The sequence below is a fragment of the Nerophis lumbriciformis genome, linkage group LG05 (genome assembly GCF_033978685.3).
Source record: "Nerophis lumbriciformis linkage group LG05, RoL_Nlum_v2.1, whole genome shotgun sequence".
Classification (NCBI taxonomy): domain Eukaryota; kingdom Metazoa; phylum Chordata; class Actinopteri; order Syngnathiformes; family Syngnathidae; genus Nerophis; species Nerophis lumbriciformis.
The window spans coordinates 12271670-12296430 of record NC_084552.2 but is presented as its reverse complement, the minus strand read 5'-3'; the positions used below and the strand labels follow the sequence as shown (position 1 = coordinate 12296430).

The window sequence follows — 24761 nt, the reverse complement described above, 5'->3', positions numbered from 1 at the left end:
TCAATAGTCGTATATTTCCCTTGTTATTAGCAATATAATCATCAATCAATAATCAGACATTTTCCTCGTTATTAACAATATAATCATCAATCAAAAATGGGACATTTTCCTCGTTATTAACAATATAATCGTCAATCAATAATGGGACGTTTCCTCGTTATTACAATATAATCATCAATCAAAAATGGGACATTTCCTCGTTATTAACAATATAATTGTGAATCAATAATTGGACGTTTTCGTTTTCCTCATTAACGATATAATCATCAATCAATGGGAAATTTTCCTCGTTATTAATATAATCATCAATCAATAGTCGGACATTTTCCTCGTTATTAGCAATACAATCATCAATCAATGATTGGACATTTTCCTCGTTATTAACAATATAATCATCAATCAATAATGGGACATTTTCCTCGTTATTAAAAATATAATCATCAATTAATGGGAATTTTTCCTCGTTATTACTATAATCAACAATCAATAGTCCGACATTTCCCTTATTAGCAATATAATCATCAATCAATAATCAATGGGACATTTTCCTCATTATTAGCAATATAATCATCAATCAATAATGGGACATTTTCCTTGTTATTAACAATATAATCATCAATAAATAATGGGACATTTTCCTCGTTATTAGAAATATAATCATCAATTAATGGGAAATTTTCCTCGTTATTACTATAATCAACAATCAATAGTCCGACATTTCCCTTGTTATTAGCAATATAATCATCAATCAATAATGGGACATTTTCCTTGTTATTAACAATATAATCATCAATCAATAATGGGACATTTTCCTTGTTATTAACAATATAATCATCAATCAATAATGGGACATTTTCCTCGTTATTAGCAATGTAATCATCAATCAATGGGAAATGTTCCTCGTTATTAATATAATCATCAATCAATAGTCGGACATTTCCCTTTTTATTAGCAATATAATCATCAATCAATAATAGGACATTTTCCTCGTTATTAGCAATATAATCATCAATCAATAATGAGACATTTTTCTCATATTTAATAAAATCATCAATCAATAGTCTGACATTTCCCTTTTTATTAGCAATATAATCATCAATCAATAATTGGACATTTTCCTCATTATTAACAATATAATCATCAATCAATGGCAAATTTTCCTTGTTATTAATATAATCATCAATCAATAGTCGTATATTTCCCTTGTTATTAGCAATATAATCGTCAATCAATAATGGGACATTTTGCTACTTATTATCAATATAATCATCAATCAATAATGGGACGTTTCCTCGTTATTACAATATAATCATCAATCAAAAATGGGACATTTCCTCGTTATTAACAAAATAATTGTGAATCAATAATTGGACGTTTTCGTTTTCCTCATTATTAACGATATAATCATCAATCAATGGGAAAATTTCCTCGTTATTAATATAATCATCAATCAATAGTCGGACATTTTCCTCGTTATTAGCAATACAATCATCAATCAATGATTGGACATTTTCCTCGTTATTAACAATATAATCGTCAATCAATAATGGGACATTTTCCTCGTTTTTAACAATATAATCATCAATCAATGGGAAATGTTCCTTGTTATTAATATAATATCACATTTCCTTTGGTATTACCAATATAATCATTAATCAATAATGTTACATTTTCCTCGTTATTAACAAGAAAATGGTCAATCAATAATCAGACATTTTACTTGTTTTTAACAATATAATCATCAATCAACAATGGGACATTGTCCTCGTGATTAACAATATAATCATCAATCAATAATCAGACATTTTCCTCGTTATTAGCAATATAATCATTAATCAATGATTGGACATTTTCCTCGTTATTAACAATATAATCATCAATTAATAATGGGACATTTTGCTCCTTATTAACAATACAATCATCAATCAATGGGAAAGTTTCCTCGTTATTACTTTAATCAACAATCAATAGTCGGACATTTCCCTTGTTATTAGCAATATAATCATCAATCAATAAAGGGACATTTTCCTCGTTTTTAGCAATATAATCATCAATCAATGGGAAATTTTCCTCGTTATTAATATAATCATCAATCATTAATGGAACATTTTCCTCGTTATTGACAATATAATCATCAATCAATGGGAAATTGTCCTCGTTATTAATATAATCATCAATCAATAGTCAGATATTTCCCTCGTTATTAGCAATTTAATCATCAATCAATAATCAGACATTTTCCTCGTTATTAACAATGTAATCATCAATTTGTGCCAGTTGAAGGACTGCATATAGACTTAGTTTGTGCCAGTTGAATGACTGCATATAGACTTTGTTTGTGCCAGTTAAAGGACTGCATATAGACTTAGTTTGGGCCAGTTGAATGACTGCATATAGACTTAGTTTGTGCCAGTTGAATGACTGCATATAGACTTAGTTTGTGCCAGTTGAATGACTGCATATAGACTTAGTTTGTGCCAGTTGAATGACTGCATATAGACTTAGTTTGTGCCAGTTGAATGACTGCATATAGACTGTTTGTGCCAGTTGAATGACTGCATATAGACTTAGTTTGTGCCAGTAGAATGACTGCATATGGACTTAGTTTGTGCCAGTTGAAGGACTGCATATAGACTTAGTTTGTGCCAATTAAAGGACTGCATATATACTTAGTTTGTGCCAGTTAAAGGACTGCATATAGACTTAGTTTGGGCCAGGTGAATGACTGCATATAGACTTAGTTTGTGCCAGTTGAATGACTGCATATAGACTTAGTTTGTGCCAGTAGAATGACTGCATATAGACTTAGTTTGTGCCAGTAGAATGACTGCATATAGTCTTAGTTTGTGCTAGTTGAATGACTGCATATAGATTAGTTTGTGCCAGTTGAATGACTGCATATAGATTTAGTTTTTGCCAGTTGAAGGACTGCATATAGACTACGTTTGTGCCAGTTGAATGACTGCATATAGACTTAGTTTGTGCCAGTTGAATGACTGCATATAGACTTAGTTTGTGCCAGTTAATGGACTGCATATAGACTTAGTTTGTGCCAGTTGAATGACTGCATATAGACTTAGTTTTTGCCAGTTGAATGACTGCATATAGACTTAGTTTGTGCCAGTTAAAAGACTGCATATAGACTTACTTTGTTTCCAAGTTAAATGTCTGCATATAGACTTAGTTTTTGCCAGTTGAATGACTGCATATAGACTTAGTTTGTGCCAGTAGAATGACTGCATATATACTTAGTTTGTGCCAGTAGAATGACTGCATATAATCTTAGTTTGTGCCAGTTGAATGACTGCGTATAGACTTGGTTTGTGCCAGTTGAATGACTGCATATAGACTTAGTTTGTACCAGTTAAAGGACTGCATATACACTTAGTTTGTGCCAGTAGAATGACTGCATATAGACTTAGTTTGTGCCAGTTGAAGGACTGCATATAGACTTAGTTTGTGCCAGTAGAATGACTGCATATAAACTTAGTTTGTGCCAGTTGAAGGACTGCATATAGACTTAGTTTGTGCCAGTTGATTGACTGCATATAGACTGTTTGTGCCAGTTGAAGGACTGCATATAGACTTAGTTTGTGCCAGTTGAAGGACTGCATATAGATTAGTTTGTGCCAATTAAAGGGCTGCATATATACTTAGTTTGTGCCAGTTAAAGGACTGCATATAGACTTAGTGTGTGCCAGTTGAAGGACTGCATATAGACTTAGTTTGTGCCAGTAGAATGACTGCATATAGACTTAGTTTGTGCTAGTTGAATGACTGCATATAGATTAGTTTGTGCCAGTTGAATGACTGCATATAGACTTAGTTTGTGCCAGTTGAATTACTGCATATAAACTTAGTTTGTGCCAGTTGAATGACTGCATATAGACCTAGTTTGTGCCAGTTGAATGACTACATATAGACTTAGTTTGTGCCAGTTGAATGACTGCATATAGACTTAGTTTGTGCCAGTTGAATGACTGCATATAGACTTAGTTTGTGCCAGTTGAAGGACTGCATATAGACTTAGTTTGTGCCAGTTGAAGGACTGCATATAGACTTACTTTGTGCCAGTTGAAGGACTGCATATAGACTTAGTTTGTGCCAGTTGATTGACTGCATATAGACTGTTTGTGCCAGTTGAAGGACTGCATATAGACTTAGTTTGTGCCAGTTAAAGAACTGCATATAGACTTAGTTTGTGCCAGTTGAAGGACTGCATATAGATTAGTTTGTGCCAATTAAAGGACTGCATATATACTTAGTTTGTGCCAGTTAAAGGACTGCATATAGACTTAGTGTGTGCCAGTTGAAGGACTACATATAGACTTAGTTTGTGCCAGTAGAATGACTGCATATAGATTAGTTTGTGCCAGTTGAATGACTGCATATAGACTTAGTTTTTGCCAGTTGAATGACTGCATATAAACTTAGTTTGTGCCAGTTGAATGACTGCATATAGACTTAGTTTGTGCCAGTTGAATGACTACATATAGACTTAGTTTGTGCCAGTTGAATGACTGCATATAGACTTAGTTTGTGCCAGTTGAATGATTGCATATAGACATAGTTTGTGCCAGTTGAATGACTGCATATAGACTTAGTTAGTACCAGTTGATTGACTGCATATAGACTTAGTTTGTGCCAGTTGAATGACTGCATATAGACTTAGTTTGTGCCAGTAGAATGACTGCATATAGACTTCCTTTGTGCCAGTTGAATGACTGCATATAGACTTAGTTTGTGCCAGTTGAAGGACTGCATATAGACTTAGTTTGTGCCAGTTAAAGGACTGCATATAGACTTAGTGTGTGCCAGTTGAATGACTGCATATAGACTTAGTTTGTGCCAGTTGAAGGACTGCATATAGACTTAGTTTGTGCCAGTTGAAGGACTGCATATAGACTTACTTTGTGCCAGTTGAATGACTGCATATAAACTTAGTTTGTGCCAGTTGAATGACTGCATATAGACTTAGTTTGTGCCAGTTGAATGACTACATATAGACTTAGTTTGTGCCAGTTGAATGACTGCATATAGACAATTTGTGCCAGTTGAATGACTGCATATAGACTTAGTCTGTGCCAGTTGAATGACTGCATATAGACGTAGTTTGTGCCAGTTGAATGACTGCATATAGACTTAGTTTGTGCCAGTTGAATGACTGCATATAGACGTAGTTTGTGCCAGTTGAAGGACTGCATATAGACTTAGTTTGTGCCAGTTGAAGGACTGCATATAGACTTAGTTTGTGCCAGTTAAAGGACTGCATATAGACTTAGTTTGTGCCAGTAGAATGACTGCATATAGACTTCCTTTGTGCCAGTTGAATGACTGCATATAGACTTAGTTTGTGCCAGTTGAAGGACTGCATATAGACTTAGTTTGTGCCAGTTAAAGGACTGCATATAGACTTAGTGTGTGCCAGTTGAATGACTGCATATAGACTTAGTTTGTGCCAGTTGAAGGACTGCATATAGACTTAGTTTGTGCCAGTTGAAGGACTGCATATAGACTTACTTTGTGCCAGTTGAATGACTGCATATAAACTTAGTTTGTGCCAGTTGAATGACTGCATATAGACTTAGTTTGTGTCAGTTGAATGACTACATATAGACTTAGTTTGTGCCAGTTGAATGACTGCATATAGACTTAGTTTGTGCCAGTTGAATGACTGCATATAGACAGTTTGTGCCAGTTGAATGACTGCATATAGACTTAGTTTGTGCCAGTTGAATGACTGCATATAGACTTAGTTTGTGCCAGTTGAATGACTGCATATAGACTTAGTTTGTGCCAGTTGAATGACTGCATATAGACGTAGTTTGTGCCAGTTGAAGGACTGCATATAGACTTAGTTTGTGCCAGTTGAAGGACTGCATATAGACTTAGTTTGTGCCAGTTAAAGGACTGCATATAGACTTAGTTTGTGCCAGTAGAATGACTGCATATAGACTTACTTTGTGCCAGTTGAATGACTGCATATAGACTTAGTTTGTGCCAGTTGAAGGACTGCATATAGACTTAGTTTGTGCCAGTTAAAGGACTGCATATAGACTTAGTGTGTGCCAGTTGAATGACTGCATATAGACTTAGTTTGTGCCAGTTGAAGGACTGCATATAGACTTAGTTTGTGCCAGTTGAAGGACTGCATATAGACTTACTTTGTGCCAGTTGAATGACTGCATATAAACTTAGTTTGTGCCAGTTGAATGACTGCATATAGACTTAGTTTGTGCCAGTTGAATGACTACATATAGACTTAGTTTGTGCCAGTTGAATGACTGCATATAGACTTAGTTTGTGCCAGTTGAATGACTGCATATAGACTTAGTTTGTGCCAGTTGAATGACTGCATATAGACTTAGTTTGTGCCAGTTGAATGACTGCATATAGACTTAGTTTGTGCCAGTAGAATGACTGCATATAGACTTACTTTGTGCCAGTTGAATGACTGCATATAGATTTAGTTTGTGCCAGTTGAAGGACTGCATATAGACTTAGTTTGTGCCAGTTGAATGACTGCATATAGACTTAGTTTGTGCCAGTAGAATGACTGCATATAGACTTACTTTGTGCCAGTTGAATGACTGCATATAGACTTAGTTTGTGCCAGTTAAAGGACTGCATATAGACTTAGTTTGTGCCAGTAGAATGACTGCATATAGACTTCCTTTGTGCCAGTTGAATGACTGAATATATACTTAGTTTGTGCCAGTTGAAGGACTGCATATAGACTTAGTTTGTGCCAGTTTAAGGACTGCATATAGACTTAGTGTGTGCCAGTTGAATGACTGCATATAGACTTAGTTTGTGCCAGTTGAAGGACTGCATATAGACTTACTTTGTGCCAGTTGAATGACTGCATATAAACTTAGTTTGTGCCAGTTGAATGACTGCATATAGACTTAGTTTGTGTCAGTTGAATGACTACATATAGACTTAGTTTGTGCCAGTTGAATGACTGCATATAGACTTAGTTTGTGCCAGTTGAATGACTGCATATAGACAGTTTGTGCCAGTTGAATGACTGCATATAGACTTAGTTTGTGCCAGTTGAATGATTGCATATAGACTTAGTTTGTGCCAGTTGAATGACTGCATATAGACTTAGTTTGTGCCAGTTGAATGACTGCATATAGACGTAGTTTGTGCCAGTTGAAGGACTGCATATAGACTTAGTTTGTGCCAGTTGAAGGACTGCATATAGACTTAGTTTGTGCCAGTTAAAGGACTGCATATAGACTTAGTTTGTGCCAGTAGAATGACTGCATATAGACTTACTTTGTGCCAGTTGAATGACTGCATATAGACTTAGTTTGTGCCAGTTGAAGGACTGCATATAGACTTAGTTTGTGCCAGTTAAAGGACTGCATATAGACTTAGTGTGTGCCAGTTGAATGACTGCATATAGACTTAGTTTGTGCCAGTTGAAGGACTGCATATAGACTTAGTTTGTGCCAGTTGAAGGACTGCATATAGACTTACTTTGTGCCAGTTGAATGACTGCATATAAACTTAGTTTGTGCCAGTTGAATGACTGCATATAGACTTAGTTTGTGCCAGTTGAATGACTACATATAGACTTAGTTTGTGCCAGTTGAATGACTGCATATAGACTTAGTTTGTGCCAGTTGAATGACTGCATATAGACTTAGTTTGTGCCAGTTGAATGACTGCATATAGACTTAGTTTGTGCCAGTTGAATGACTGCATATAGACTTAGTTTGTGCCAGTAGAATGACTGCATATAGACTTACTTTGTGCCAGTTGAATGACTGCATATAGATTTAGTTTGTGCCAGTTGAAGGACTGCATATAGACTTAGTTTGTGCCAGTTGAATGACTGCATATAGACTTAGTTTGTGCCAGTAGAATGACTGCATATAGACTTACTTTGTGCCAGTTGAATGACTGCATATAGACTTAGTTTGTGCCAGTTGAATGACTGCATATAGACTTACTTTGTGCCAGTTGAATGACTGCATATAGACTTAGTTTGTGCCAGTAGAATGACTGCATATAGACTTACTTTGTGCCAGTTGAATGACTGCATATAGACTTAGTTTGTGCCAGTTGAATGACTGCATATAGACTCGGTGTGTGCCAGCTAATCATCATGGAGGCCAACTAAGGTCAAAAGTGGTGTGTGTGTGTGTGTGTGTGTGTGTGTGTGTGTGTGTGTGTGTGTGTGTGTGTGTGTGTGTGTGTGTGTGTGTGTGTGTGTGTGTGTGTGTGTGTGTGTGTGTGTGTGTGTGTGTGTGTGTGTGTGTGTGTGTGTGTGTGTGTGTGTGTGTGTGTGTGTGTGTCTCACCTCTGCACAGCTGGCCTCTAACGCTATGATCCCAGCAAAACTGTCACATTGGTGCTTTGATAAAGTGGCGGCACATTGTGTTGGACACGTGCACCTCCCTGCCTGGCGCTGGCTCGCTCTACAACCTCACTGAAGTATCCCACCATCTGTTCCACGCTCTCGCTCGGCCAAGAACAGGGCGTGTCTCTAAAAGAAAGTCAAGCTTTTAGTTTGGCTCGGTTTTTTTATTTTTGCAAGGTCAAAGTTTATTTATAAAGCTCCCTTAAACCAGAGGTCACAGTGCTGTGCAAGTTGAAGTCAATACGATCACAAAGATCCACCAATAAATGGATTATGAAATTAATCAAAATATCTAACTGGTTTAAAACATGTCAAATAAAATAGGCTGGTAAAAACAACTAAAATAAAATAAAATAGGTTGATAAAAACTAAATAAAATACGCTGATTAAAACAAATAAAATAAAATAGGTTAATAAAACTGTAATAAAATACAATAGGCTGATGAACACAAAACAAATTAAAAAAAACAGGCTGACAAAAACAACTGAATTAAAATTATATTGGCTGATTAAAAACAACAAAATTAAAATGAAATAAGCTGATCAAAACAACTGAAATAATATAAAATAGGCTGATAAAAACAAATACAATGAAATAGGCTGATAAAACTGAAATAAAATAATATAGGCTGATAAAAACAACTAAAAATAAAATAGGCTGAAAATACTACTGAAATCAAATAAATGCTGATAAAACAACTAAGATAAAATAAAATAGGCTGATAAAAACAACTGAAATAAAATAACATTGGCTGATAAAACAACTAGAATAAAATTAAAAAGGCTGATAAACACAAATAAAATAAAATAGGCTGATAAAAAAAACCTCCAATGAAATAATATAGGCTGTTAAAAACAACAAAATTAAGATAAATTGGGCTGATAAGAACAACTGAAATAAAATAATATAAAATAGGCTAACAAAAACAAAATAAAATAGGCCAATACAAACAAATGAAACAATACAGGCTGATAAAAACTAAAATAAAAAAGGCTGATAAAAACAACTAGAATCAAATAAAACTGAACTAATAAAATTAAAAATAAAATAGGCTGATACAAACTAAAATAAAATAATATAGGCTGATAAATACAACTAAAATAAAATAAAAAGGCTGATAAACACAACAAAAATAAAATAGGCTGATTAAAAACAACAACAATAAAACAAAATAGGCTGATACAAACAAATAAAATAATATAGGCTGATAAAAACTAAAATAAAAAAGTTTCATAAAAACAACTAAAATACAATTAAATAGGCTGATAACAACAACTGAAATAAAATAATATAGGCTAATAAAAACAACTAAAATGAAATAAAAATGAAATTAAATAAAAAGGCTGATAAAAAATAAAATAAAATAGGCTGATAAAAACAACTGAAATAAAATATTGGCTGGTAAAAATAACTAAAATTAAATTAAAAAGGCTGATAAAAGCAACTGAAATAAAATAATGTAGGCTAATAAAAACAACTAAAATAAAATAAAACTGAAATGAAATAAAAAGGCTGATTAAAATAAAATAAAATAGGCTGATAAATAAAAACTGAAATATAATATTGGCTGATAAAAACAACTAAAATTAAATTAAAAAGGCTGATAAAAACAACTGAAATAAAATACAATAGGCTGATAAAAACAACTAAAATAAAATCTTGGCAGATGAAAACAACTAAAATAAAAAAATGTAGGTTGATAAAAACAATTGAAATAAAATAGGCTGATAAAAACAACTGAAATAAAATAAAATAGGCTGATTAAAACAACTACAGTTCAATAAAATAGGCTGATAAAAACAACTAAAATAAAATAAAATAGGCGGATAAAAACAACTAAAATAAAATGAAATAGGCTGATACAAACAACTAAAATAAAATTTTAAAAGGCTGATAAAATAAAATTAAAAAAGGCTGATAAAAGCTACTGAAAAGAGCGATGTGGCAGTTTAAATTTGCAAGGGGAGAGAGTTCCACATTTTATTGTCTGCAACTGCAACTACTAGGTTTTGTTCTAGTCCTGGGGCGATGGAGAAGAGACTGGTCACATGACCTCAGTGATCTTACAGCACAATAAGGCGGCAGCAATTCTGATAAATATGGAGGAGCCAGTCCATTTAAAAACAACCAATAAAACCTTAAAACTGATCTTAAAAGCATGCTGCACCATTGGCGTTAGTGTGCGGATGCCTGATTGAGTTACCAGTTGCGTAAAAGTGCGTGTGCTTGTGTGGAGTTTGTGCATGCATTACTGTACCATGCACCGCAGGACTGCTTCTAAAATGCCCATAAAAAGTGCTGCATGATTGAAAACATCACATAACACCACCTTTTCGGAGCACGCTCCAGTAAATGAGTGTCTCCATGGTGATGTCACGTATTGCACGTGCAAAATCCCGACTTAATAAGGCGTCTGCAGCACTTTTCGATTGCGCACACAGTCTTTGTAGATCACACGAAACACGCCCACTAATAGTACACACTATTTTGCACACGCTGTTTACTGTGTGGTGTTTAGAGCTGAGTAAATCAGGCCCTTATGAGGAAAAAGTAGGGGCAGGTTAGGAAAAAAACAAAACAAGATCAATGGGTACCGTGTGTGTATGTGTGTGTGTGTGTGTGTGTGTGTGCGTGTGTGTGTACATTATAAACGGTCATATTTCTCCCATGCAAGGTTCTATTTGCCCGTCCATCCATCGCCGCCCAGATGAAGTGACATTTAATTCCTTGGCCAGTGTGCAAAAAAAAAAAGAAGAAGTCTGTTGCCATAGTAACAGCAAAGTCACTGCACGGTGAAAAGTGGCGGCACTGCGAAACAGCCCCAGGGGGTCGGGCGGGGGGGAGAGAGTCTCTCTAAAGATGGTGTTAATTGACCTGATGCTTGAACATGCATTACTTACAAGCTCCATCATTCACACTTTGGTGTTTACCTTGCGGCCGTCTCACATGTACACAATATTTCTTCACCCATGTCATTGCCTGATGCTGCTCTCTACACACACACACACACACACACACACACACACACTTTCCCCCTAAAGAAAATGTGGGAAACGCTGTCAATCAATCAGAAAATGTTTTTATTATTAACAAACACACACACACAAAAAATATATATATATGTAAAATAAATTATTTAAAAAATAGAACTTGATTTTCCTCTTAATGACATGAAAAAATATTTCTACAAATACACCAAAAAAAAGCAGAACATATTTTTTTCTTAACAAAATAAAACAGAACACACACACACAAAAAAATAAAACAGAATATAGAATATTGCTTCACCCATGTCATTGCCTGATGCTGGTTTACACGCACGCACGCACACACACACACTTAAACAAAATGTAGGAAACGCTGTCAATCAAGCAGACCATGTGTTTTTCTTTTTAATAAAATAATAAAACATATATATATATGTATATATATATATATATATATATATGTATATATATATATATATATATATATATATATATATATATAACATCAATTAATAGAAAACAGCAAAACATGTTTTTTCGTAATAATATACACACATATATATGTATGTACATATATATGTATATATGTGTATATATGTATGTATTTATGTGTCTATACATATATATGTATGCATATATGTATATATATAGTATATATGTATATATGTGTGTATATATGTATGTATACACGTGCATGTTTTATATATATATATATATGTGTGTGTGTGTGTGTGTGTGTGTGTGTGTGTGTGTGTGTGTGTGTGTGTGTGTGTGTGTGTGTGTGTGTGTGTATTTATATATATTTTTAAATATATATATATATAACATCAATTAATAGAAAAAAGCTAAACATGTTTTTTTTAATAATATACACACATATTTATGTATATATATGTGTGTATATATATATATATATATATATATATATATATATATATTAGGGATGTCCGATAATGGCTTTTTGCCGATATTCCGATATTGTCCAACTCTTTAATTACCGATACCGATATCAACCGATACCGATATCATATATGCGGTCGTGGAATTAACACATTATTATGCCTAATTTGGACAACCAGGTATGGTAAAGATAAGGTACTTTTTAAAAAAAATTATAAAATAAGATAAATAAATTAAAAACATTTTCTTGAATAAAAAAGAAAGTAAAACAATATAAAAACAGTTACATAGAAACTAGTAATTAATGAAAATTTGTAAAAAATTAACTGTTAAAGGTTAGTACTATTAGTGGACCAGCAGCACGCACAATCATGTGTGCTTACGGACTGTATCCCTTGCAGACTGTATTGATATATATTGATATATAATGTAGGAACCACAATATTAATAACAGAAAGAAACAACCCTTTTGTGTGAATGAGTGGAAATGGGGGAGGGAGGTTTTTTGTGCACTAATTGTAAGTGTATCTTGTGTTTTTTATGTTGATTTAATAAAAAATAAATAAATAAATGAAAATAAAAAAACGATACCGACAATAAAAAAAACGATACCGATAATTTCCGATATTACATTTTAACGCATTTATTGGACATCCCTAATATATATGTATGCATATATACTAATGTGTATATACATACATATATACATACTTTTATATACGTATATATATATATATATATATATATATAAAATGAAAAATGTTCCCCCCCATAGTGTTAGGGGATGAGTGTTAGGGGAAGCTGTCACACATGTAAGCCTGTTAAAAGTGTCTCAGTGTACCAACCTAAGCGCCACCTTCTCCTGCCCCAAGGAGCCTTCTAAAGTGAAAGAGAGGCTGACTTACAATGTTTCACCTCTGCCATCCTTCACACATTTTGTTGAGCAGTCATGATATCTACCTATTCCCCATCATAAGGGGTGTAACCATGAATCCATATATCGATTCATATTCCCTGTATTCAACGACATCAAACTATCGGTATCACTTCAATATCGTTTTAAAAGGAAAATGATTGACTGTATCGTTATTAAAAAAGAAAAATATAGGATTTATATGAAGTTTAGCACTTTTAATGATAAAGACGTTAATAAGACAATATCATTATTGCAACACTACAACTTTCACTATCGGTTCAAATGTGAAAGGCACTTATCCCGAACAGCAATGAATTCACAGATTAAAGCTAAAACTGTATTTGCTCGTTCTTTCAGCAGGACATTGTTTGTTGCCATGGTTACATCTCCCTCATGACTGCATCTCCGGCAAACATGCTATGCCAGGTTTCCCTGGCAAAGTACAGGGGTGTCCAAAGTGCGGCCCGCCGGCATCTTCAATTCGGCCCGCAAGACGTCATGAGTTAAATGAATCTTAAATACCAGGCGGCTTCTGAATGCTACATATTTTCTACCGTCTTGTAAACCATGTGAGTAAATCATATCAATGACCCTTGAAAGTACTTATAGGACACAATCCAAACAACCTTCCCTAGTCATGGTGCAAAAAAAAAAATACAATAAAAACAATGCAACTAACATAAAGGTCAACACACATGGTTACACATAACACAACCTGCTCACTGAACATTGTGGATATTATGAAAAACGACAAAATGTAGAATATTGCTTCATCCATGTCATTGCCTGATGCTGGTCTACACGCACACACACACACACACACACACACACACACACACACACACACACACACACACACACACACACACCTAAACAAAATGTGGGAAACGCTGTCAATCAAGCAGACCATGTGTTTTTCTTTTTAATAAAATAATAAAACATATATATATATATATATATATATATATATATATATATATATATATATATATATATATATATATATATGTATGTATGTGTGGGAAAAAAAATCACAAGACTATTTCATCTCTACAGGCCTGTTTCATGAGGGGGTTCCCTCAATCATCAGGAGATTTTAATGGGAGCATTCACATACCATGGTTTATATAGGGCACAGAGTGGGTGGGTACAGGCTGGCGTAGGGGCGTGGTGATTGGCTCATGTGTTACCTAGGAGGTGTTTCCGTCTGTGGCGGCATGCTGTTACAATTTCGCTGCGCTTGTTGAGGGATGACAGGTCTGGACGGTAAATAATAAACAGTTTCTCTTTCTTTGGTCAAATTCAGCTTTGCTAGATGACAGCAAGCAACCCCCCCGTACCAAAAAGCCCTTGATGAAAGCGGATACAATTTCACCCTCACCTATGAACCCACGCCAGGAAACCAACCAAAAAAGAACAGAAAACGAAACGACATCATCTGGTACAACCCCCCATACAGCAAAAACGTCTCAACTAACATTGGACACAAATTCCTCAATCTGATTGACAAACACTTTCCCAAAGACAACACCCTAAGAAAAGTATTCAACAAGAACAACATTAAATTGAGCTATAGCTGCATGAACAATATACGACAAATTATCTCAAACCACAACAAAACAATTGCAAATGAGCCGTCGGCCCCCGGACAGAGCGACTCCAAAACCAACAAAGGCTGCAACTGCCGAAAGAAACCTGATTGCCCTCTCAACGGGGGGTGCTTACAAACATCAGTTGTCTACCAATCTAAGGTAACACGCAAGGACATTAACACATCCGACACATATGTAGGATTAACCGAGGGAGAGTTCAAAACCAGATGGAACAATCACAAGGCTTCTTTCAGGAACCAAAACCTGCGGAATACCATAGAACTCAGCAAACACATTTGGGACCTCAAAGACAATAATGTTGAATATTCAATAACATGGCAAATTCTTGCATCCAGCACACCTTACAATAGTGGTAATAAAAGATGCAACCTATGCTTGAAAGAGAAACTGTTTATTATTTACCGTCCAGACCTGTCATCCCTCAACAAGCGCAGCGAAATTGTAACAGCATGCCGCCACAGACGGAAACACCTCCTAGGTAACACATGAGCCAATCACCACGCCCCTACGCCAGCCTGTACCCACCCACTCTGTGCCCTATATAAACCATGGTATGTGAATGCTCCCATTAAAATCTCCTGATGATTGAGGGAACCCCCTCATGAAACAGGCCTGTAGAGATGAAATAGTCTTGTGATTTTTTTTCCCACACATACATATATTGCGCTCTACTACGGTATCGAGCACTATTTTTTGGATAACCTTATTAAGACATATATATATATATATATATATATGTATATATATATATATATATATATATATGTATATATAACATCAAACATCAAAAAAAAAAATACAATAAAAACAATGCAACTCACATAAAGGTCAACACACATGGTTACACGTAACACAACCTGCTCACTGAACATTGTGGATATTATGAAAAACGACAAAACCCAATTAAAATTAAAGCTGCAAGCAGCGATGGACGGGACCGACTTTGAGGGCTCATAAAATTCAAACCGGAGCAGTAATTAAAACTCTTTTATCATCTTTTAATCAGAAGGGTTCAATCTCTCTCCTGTGCTAATTTGAAGCCGACACGACAAACGCGCTCAGAGGAGATAATGTTTGAAAAAAGCTGACCGTTTTTACACAACTTTTGATTTGAAGGGGGAATTGCAAACTTCCTGTTGATTTTTGCTGGGGGTTGTCAGTGTATGAAATATAAGTCTAAGTGAGACCTACATAGAGGTTTTTGTTTCATGTCTCTACGACATTCCTACTGGGAGTTACAGGCAGTTTTGTCTGTGTTTTCTTCCTAGGGGGCGCTAGAGCACAATTTTGAGTTTTGGGTTGTTGTTTTTTTTTATTAGATCGCAATTTTCGCCAGTCCTCATGTGTGTGTCCAATTTAGTGAGTTTTGAAGCATGTTAAGGGGGTCAAATTACAGCTCAAAGAGGCGGCGGTATAATAATAAAATGCTAGAAATACAATAGGGTCCTCTGTCCCAAAGGGACTCGGTCCCTAATTACACACATTTAAATCCATTAAAGTGCGTGATGGGTAAAAATGCAAAACATAATGGCACATTTTGGCTGCTTGATAGTCCTGATTGATGACAAATCTTTAAGAAGGTCGTCACGGAAGTAAACAAGGTAGGAGTCAAACTTTCACGTACTCCTAATATCCAATTATATATCCATTACATTAATATAATATGTACACACTAGGGTTGTACGGTATACCAGTACTAATATAGTACTCGTAGTATTCGGTACTATACCGCCTCTAAAAAGTACCAGTCCCCGCCCCCCTTTTTTTGAACGGGCATGACGGCGCGTCGTCGTGACATTGCTGGTTTTACGAGCAGAGGAGCATGTTGGGCAGCGCACACACACAGAGTACTTACAAGCAGACACAGTGTGTAGACAGAGAAGAGAGAACGGACGCATTCTGGCTTAAAAAGTAAAGATAAAGGTGAAGTTATAACACTGAAGGAAGAGGTGCTTTAAGATATGGCAGTGTTTTAGCTACTTCTAAATCCCTAATCCTCGCCTCCGTGGCGACAAATAAAGTAGGTTTTTTTACAAGTACCATTATCACTGGAGGACGAGGAACAGCTAAACATGCTTCACTACACACCGTAGGAGGATACAATAGTTCACCTGGCGTCACAAGGTAAACAAATGCCATGGGCGGATCAACACCTGACATCCACTGTAATGATACCAAGTGCAGGAGCGTATCTCGTCGATACTACTATGATTACATCAATTTTTTTTAGCATCAAAAAATATTTTTCCGTTTTTTGGAATGTATATTATGTTTATAAACTCGGGAAATACGTCCCTGGACACATGAGAACTTTGAATATGACCAATGTATGATCCTGTAACTACTTGGTATCAGATCGATACCTACATTTGTGGTATCATCCAAAACTAATGTAAAGTAACAAAGAAGAGAAGAATAAGGGATTATTACATTTTAACAGAAGTGTAGATAGAACATGTTAAAAGAGAAAGTAAGCAGATATTTACAGTAAATGAACAAGTAGATTAATAATCAATTTGTACAGCTTGTCTTTTATAATGGGTACAAAATAATAGGTGTATAAATGACACAATATGTTACTGCATAGACTAATTAGGAGTCTCTGTTTGTTTACTTACTACTAAAAGACAAGTTGTATAGTATGTTCATTATTTTATTTAAGGACTAAATTGCAATAATAAACATATGTTTCATGTACACTAAGATTTTTTATTAAAATAAAGCCATTAATGAAATTGTTTGTGGTCCCCTTCATAAAGGCAATATGAATAATAACTAAGAAGAGAAAGCGTCTAAATTTGAATACGTTGGAAAAACTGTTTTTTTTTAAATAAAAATGTGTAAAAATAAATAAATAATAATTTCCAGGTCCACAAGCATCCTCATTCACAACACGTTCTCTTAGATTTCCATGTTATGATACATGTTCACATTATTTATTGACTGTATCTAAAAAAGACAAAAAATATATTTGTATTTAAATGAAGTTATGAAATAATCCTAAATGAAATACAATGACTTGGTTTATATTATTGTATATACTAGGTCAGTGGTTCTCAACCTTTTTTCAGCAATGTACCCCCTGTGATTTTTTTTTTTAATTCAAGTACCCCCTAATCAGAGCAAAGCATTTTTGGTTGAAAAAAAAAGACAAAGAAGTAAAATACAGCACTATGTCATCAGTTTCTGATTTATTAAATTGTATAACAGTGCAAAATATTGCTCATTTGTAGTGGTCTTTCTTGAACTATTTGGGAAAAAAAGATATAAAAATAACTAAAAACTTGTTGAAAAATAAACAAGTGATTCAATTATAAATAAATATTTCTACACATAGAAGTAATCATCAACTTAAAGTGCCCTCTTTGGGGATTGTATTAGAGATCCATCTGGATTCATGAACTTAATTCTAAACATTTCTTCACAAAAAAAAAAAATCTTTAACATCAATATTTATGGAACATGTCCACAAAAAATCTAGCTGTCAACACTGAATATTGCATTGTTACATTTCTTTTCACAGTTCTTTTTGACAGACATTTTAGTGACAAACCTGAGCTTGTGCTTCACTGAGTTTATGAACTTACATTCATATTTTGTTGAAGTATTATTCAATAAATATATTTATAAAGGATTTTTGAATTGTTGCTATTTTTAGAATATTTAAAAAAAATCTCACGTACCCCTTGGCATACCTTCAAGTACCCCCAGGGGTTCGCGTACCCCCATTTGAGAACCACTGTACTAGGTCATAAAATCAGTGTCAGTTGAGTCGGTCCATAGGTTGCCTGTAGGGATTTTTAATGTCCAGCAGATGTCAGTATTTAGTGACACAGTATCGACACAGTATCAATACAGTTTTGCAATGTGTCGAAACGCTTCATGACGCCTCATCAACCCATCACTAGTATATAGGTTATAGCTGCATCGCTCGCGGCTCGTCATATATTTAACGTTAATCCGTGATTTCACTGAGCGTTTCACTGACGGTGAGCAGCCTGACGCTGCTTCATTAACACCGCCGCTGTTTGACTCGTGGCCCGGGGCAGACGCACGTAGTAACAGTCACGTGTTACAATACCGACGAGCTAACGTGTCCAGGTTATAACCATGTTGTCAATAAACACACATGGACTGAAGCTAAATTGTCCACTGTCCACTGCAGCATGTGAATGCAATGAAAAGAATACAATCTGAGCCAACCAGCTGTTAAAATGTTGTCCAGGTTAATGTTTTGGCCATTAAAGGCCCTTCATTTCAAGATTTCAACTGTGATCGGGCTTTAAACAGGTGGCTGACCTGTTCAGATGAGTGTAACTGCTACTGGTCAAATAATGTGAAATACCATTTAATTTTACATGTATGCAATGCCATTTAAATGTAATTATAGATAATAATAATAATAAATACTGTGTAGTGTTGTAAATAGTCAACGGGAAGGATTTTAGTAAGATATAAGCCATGAGCACTACACAGCCAGAAAAAAACCTAGGCAGGACAAGTACAAATATTGGGGCAAGTACATTTGAGAAGTCGGGCAAGTAGAAAAAACCTTAACGTTGAACCCTGCATGTGTTGAGCTGCTGCCGCTTAAGGTTAGACGGCACTGTACATAGAGCGCTTCTGCTCGTTAGTAATAAATTCTAATGTTGGATGTTCACTCCTTCACACAGATGAGTATAGAAAAATATTTTCAACGGCCGAAAAGGGCTCGACTTGGAGAGGAGGTAGGCCTACAGTTCGGACCACAGGTGCGACCTGTTCAGTAGCAGCAGGAGGAGGAGGAGGAGGTTGACTGACTGTGGCAGGACACCTCTGCCTCTGTTTCACTTCATGTTGCTGGTAAATAATATGGTTGTAGTAGTAGGCTAAAGTTAAATTATTTAGTATTCACTAATTAAAGGGGCAGAGCTTTAAGAGACATTTTAGCTTTTATATTTTATAAGATATATTTTTTGTAAGAACCACAATTAATAAGTATATTTCAGTGAATCACTAATTGTTCAAATCTGTATATAAATATGTACATAAAATGTTGTAATTATATTCCAACTCCGCGTTCTTCTTGGTCATTGCCGCCGCTGCACAATCTAAAGTGTGGGAATTACTCTGTCAAAAGAACATTTCCAAAGTTTCAGCTTTTTCTAGTCATTTGCCAACACCCGGAGGAGAAGTCGCTAGTGTCTGTACCTCTGACTTCTAATAATGTGGAATTTGGAAAAATCCAAGCCAACTATAAAAGTTTTTCAGCAATAGAAAAGTCTCGTTGGATTGTCAAACAAGGAGTTTGGCCACTAGGGAGTCGAGTGTTTCAAAGTTGACTTTGACTCCGGTTCCTATTGTCGGATTCTACACTCTGTTCAGCTCTGGGCTTTACTCCGAGTAGGGAAGCGGCTTGTAAACCCAGAAATAATCACCTTCTTTGTTTCTTCCAGAGGCGATGAGGAGCACCCCTGCACCCGGCGGCTTGAATGGGAGCGGACTCAGCGGGACTGTTCCCGCCAGCCTCAGCGGGCAGCAGCTGGTTTCTGCCATTCCCTCCCCCGCCGCTAGCAAGTCGTGGCGCAGCAAGTCTATGAACCTCAAGCACAGTGCCACTTCCTCCATGCTGGCCAGCCCCACGCATACGTCCACCCCGTCACCTTCATCCAATATCCAGGAGGGCAGTGGACCCCAAAGATCCATGTTGGAGAAGTTCCGCCTCATCAACCCTCGGTCCGCCTCCCGGGTATCACCGTCCATGGCTGAGATGGCTCTGCAGGAGGAGGACGACCTTTCAGAGTACGGGGACGATGGACTCACGCCCACCGGGTCCGTCTGCAGCAGCGGCAGTAGCAGTGCTACGGCTAAGCTCGCCCCCACCAAGTCCAGCACGTCAACAAGCAAGACCTCATCTTCAAAGGGTGCCGCCAACGCCGGCAGGTCGTCGGCCATGTCCAAAGACAAGGAGGACAAAAGTAAAACCGGGAGCAAGCTCCAGTCCAAAGAGGAGCGGGAGTCCTTTGCGGACTCCACAAAGAAGAACTCCAAAATTGCCAGCTTGGTACCCAAGGGAGCCAAGCAAGGGAAGAAAGAGCCCGCGGGATCTAGTGGCATACCCAAGCCAGGACTTAAAGCCCCCTCCACGACAAAGCCTCAGGGTCAGTCCCAAAGCCAGGCGAGCCTAACCAGCACTGCCAACCTGGAGCGAGCCAAGATGGCAAAGGGCGGCCAAGGTCTCTACACCCAGCGCACCGGCGGTGGTCCAGAGGGCAAGAGAACCAGCATGACCTCCTCCACCAGCACCTCGGCCCTTTCTGGATCCGGCGGCTCGCTGGCAGGAGGAGGCGCCCTGGGGGGGAACGGTGTGGTTCAACTCCCACAGCAGCAACAGCACAACCACCCCAACACTGCCACCGTGGCCCCCTTCATGTACAGGTAAGACCACTGCTTTCTGTTTCCCTACCACATCTGCCTTGGTGGCGCTACACACCCTCAGAGACGCAGAAGGTGTGGAAATTTGCCCACCAGGGCTGATGAGAGCAAACGTAATCTACGGGGGAAAAAACGATAGGGGCTGCCAAAGTCTCTCGGAGGCTTTTTGTTCTGAGAGAGAAAGAGTTTGCAATCCCATTAAACACGGCTTAATCCCTCACCCTTCTCCGCGCTCTGCCAACGTTCCTGCCTCCTTCCCTCCAGCACCACTTCAATCCCACACTTTTAGGAAGTTAAAAGCACTCCTTGGCGATAATGTTATTTGTCACAAAGGTTCCACGACTACTTTACCAAGACAACTACTTTACCTAGATAGATAGATAGATAGATAGATAGATAGATAGATAGATAGATAGCTAGATAGATAGATAGATAGATAGATAGATAGATAGATAGATAGATAGATAGATAGATAGAGAGATAGATAGGTCTTTATTGTAATTGCACAAGTACAACAAAACTGTTTTCAGCACAAACCCGTTCAAGATTAGACAAAACAAACAGTGTAGAGGGTTACAGAACAGTTACGCTGATGGGTCGCCACAAGGCGCCCCGTAAAAGATGGGAAAAAGGTAAAACGCTGGGGAAGGATGAGTAAAAAAATACAATCTCGACTGGGAAAAAACCTCCATAGCAAAGCACATATACATATTACAACGTACATCTCGAGATATCTAGCAACAGAGGGAAGGGCGTGCGAGGCCATGATGGTCGGCCGCAGCTCTCAGGCGCTAACCATCCATTCGTCACCCATATGAGATTTGCGTCGAGGGCTTTGGGTTGGGGTGGGGTGTGTATGTGTGGCGTATATTTTTGTGGTTGCAAGTGTGTGTGTAAGCCCCTAGTGTGTCTCTGTTCCGCGGCCTTGATGTCGTTCAGTCGCTAGTCAGTCCAAAGTCAACAACAACAGGTGTGTGTCCATGAGAGACAAGAAGGGAGTTTGTTGTGTCTTCGCCGCACTGTCCTTCGGGAGAGTCTCGAAGCCAGGGAAACAATCCAAGTTAGAATGTTTTGTATACGAGTGAAAATCAAATTTGGTTTTCAGTCTAAATTGTCTATGACTGGTCCTCAAACCTGCGGGGCAGACAGTCCGATGTGATCCAGAATCACAAGAGTGTCCACAGTTCTTCCCGCATCCTCCAATCATTTGTGGCAGCTTTGGGGTACTTTGAAGACTGCCAGAAACTTCCAATTTGTGGACAAACCAGAGCAACACTTACTCCAATCAGCAGATGTCCTGTTGTCATAATTCCCAATAGGTGGAATATCTTCACGTCCTCGACAAAAAAGGGTCGCCAGGACTACTTTACCTAGACGACTACTTTACCTAGACGACTACTTTACCTAGATGATTACTTTACCTAGACGACTACTTTACCTAGACGACTACTTTACCTAGACGACTACTTTACCTAGATGATTACTTTACCTAGACGACTACTTTACCTAGACGACTACTTTACCTAGACGACTACTTTACCTAGATGATTACTTTACCTAGACGACTACTTTACCTAGACGACTACTTTACCTAGACGACTACTTTACCTAGACGACTACTTTACCTAGATGATTACTTTACCTAGACGACTACTTTACCTAGACGACTTCTTTACCTAGATGATTACTTTACCTATACGACTACTTTACCTAAACAATTACTTTACCTATACGATTACTTTACCTAGACGACTACTTTACCTAGACGACTACTTTACCTAGACGATTACTTTACCTAGACGACTACTTTACCTAGACGACTACTTTACCTAGACGACTACTTTACCTAGACGACTACTTTACCTAGATGATTACTTTACCTAGACGACTACTTTACCTAGACGACTACTTTACCTAGACGACTACTTTACCTAGATGATTACTTTACCTAGACGACTACTTTACCTAGACGACTTCTTTACCTAGACGACTACTTTACCTAAACAATTACTTTACCTATACGATTACTTTACCTAGACGACTACTTTACCTAGACAATTTCTTTACCGAGACGATTAATTTTACCTAGACGACTACTATACCTGGACAACTACTTTACCTGGACGACTACTTTACCTAGAAGATTACTTTACCTAGACGATTACTTTACATAGACGACTACTATACCTAGACAACTACTTTACCTGGACGACTACTTTACCTAGATGATTACTTTACCTAGACTACTTTACCTAGACGACTATTTTACCTAGACGATTACTTTATATAGACAACTACTATACCTAGACGACTACTTTACCTATACGACTACTTTACCTAGACAACTACTTTACCTAGACGATTACTTTACCTAGACGACTACTTTACCTGAACAATTACTTTACCTAGACAACTACTTTACCTAGACGGCTACTTTACCTAGATGACTACTTTACCTAAACGACTACTTTACCTAGACGACTACTTTACCTAGACAACTACCTTACCTAGACAATTACTTTACCTAGACGACTACTTTACCTAGGTGATTACTTTAACTAGACGACTACCTTACCTAGACAATTACTTTACCTAGACGACTACTTTACCTAGATGATTACTTTACCTAGACGACTACTTTACCTAGACGATTTCTTTACCTAGACGATTTCTTTACCTAGACGATTAATTTTACCTAGACGACTACTATACCTGGACGACTACTTTACCTGGACGACTACTTTACCTAGACGATTACTTTACCTAGACGATTACTTTACATAGACGACTACTATACCTAGACGACTACTTTACCTGGACGACTACTTTACCTAGACGATTACTTTACCTAGACTGCTTTACCTAGACGACTACTTTACCTGGACAACTACTTTACCTAGACGACTACTTTACCTAGACGATTACTTTACATAGACGACTACTATACCTAGACGACTACTTTACCTATAAGACTACTTTACTTGGACAACTACTTTACCTAGACGATTACTTTACCTAGACGACTACTTTACCTAAACAATTACTTTACCTAGACAACTACTTTACGTAGACGGCTACTTTACCTAGATGACTACTTTACCTAAACGACTACTTTACCTAGACTACTACTTTACCTAGACGACTACTTTACCTAAACTATTACTCTACCTAGACGACTACTTAACTAGACGATTACTTTACCTAGACGACGACATTATCTAGACGACTACTTTACTTAAACGATTACTTTACCTAGACGACTGTTTTACCTAGACGACTACTTTACCTAGACAATTACTTTACCTAGACGACTACTTTACCTAGACAATTACTTTACCTCGACGACTACTTTACCTAGACAACTACATTACCTAAACGATTACTTAGACGACTACTTTACCTCGACGACTACTTTACCTAGATGATTACTTTACCTAAACGATTACTTTACTTAGATGACTACTTTACCTAGACAATTACTTTACCTAGACTACTACTTTACCTAAACGATTACTTTACCTAGATGATTACTTTACCTAGACGACTACTTTACCTA

The 24761-nt window shown here is 36.9% G+C and overlaps 1 protein-coding gene across 1 annotated transcript in view; it reads left to right on the top strand.

Annotated features, from left to right (window-relative positions):
• Nucleotides 1-24761, top strand: part of nav3 (neuron navigator 3) — a 571589-nt gene that overhangs the window by 294814 nt on the left and 252014 nt on the right. Inside the window, exon 8 of the mRNA XM_072913146.1 lies at nt 20227-21208. Within this exon, the coding sequence (XP_072769247.1) occupies nt 20227-21208 (982 nt within the window). The remainder of the gene's footprint in view (nt 1-20226; nt 21209-24761) is intronic.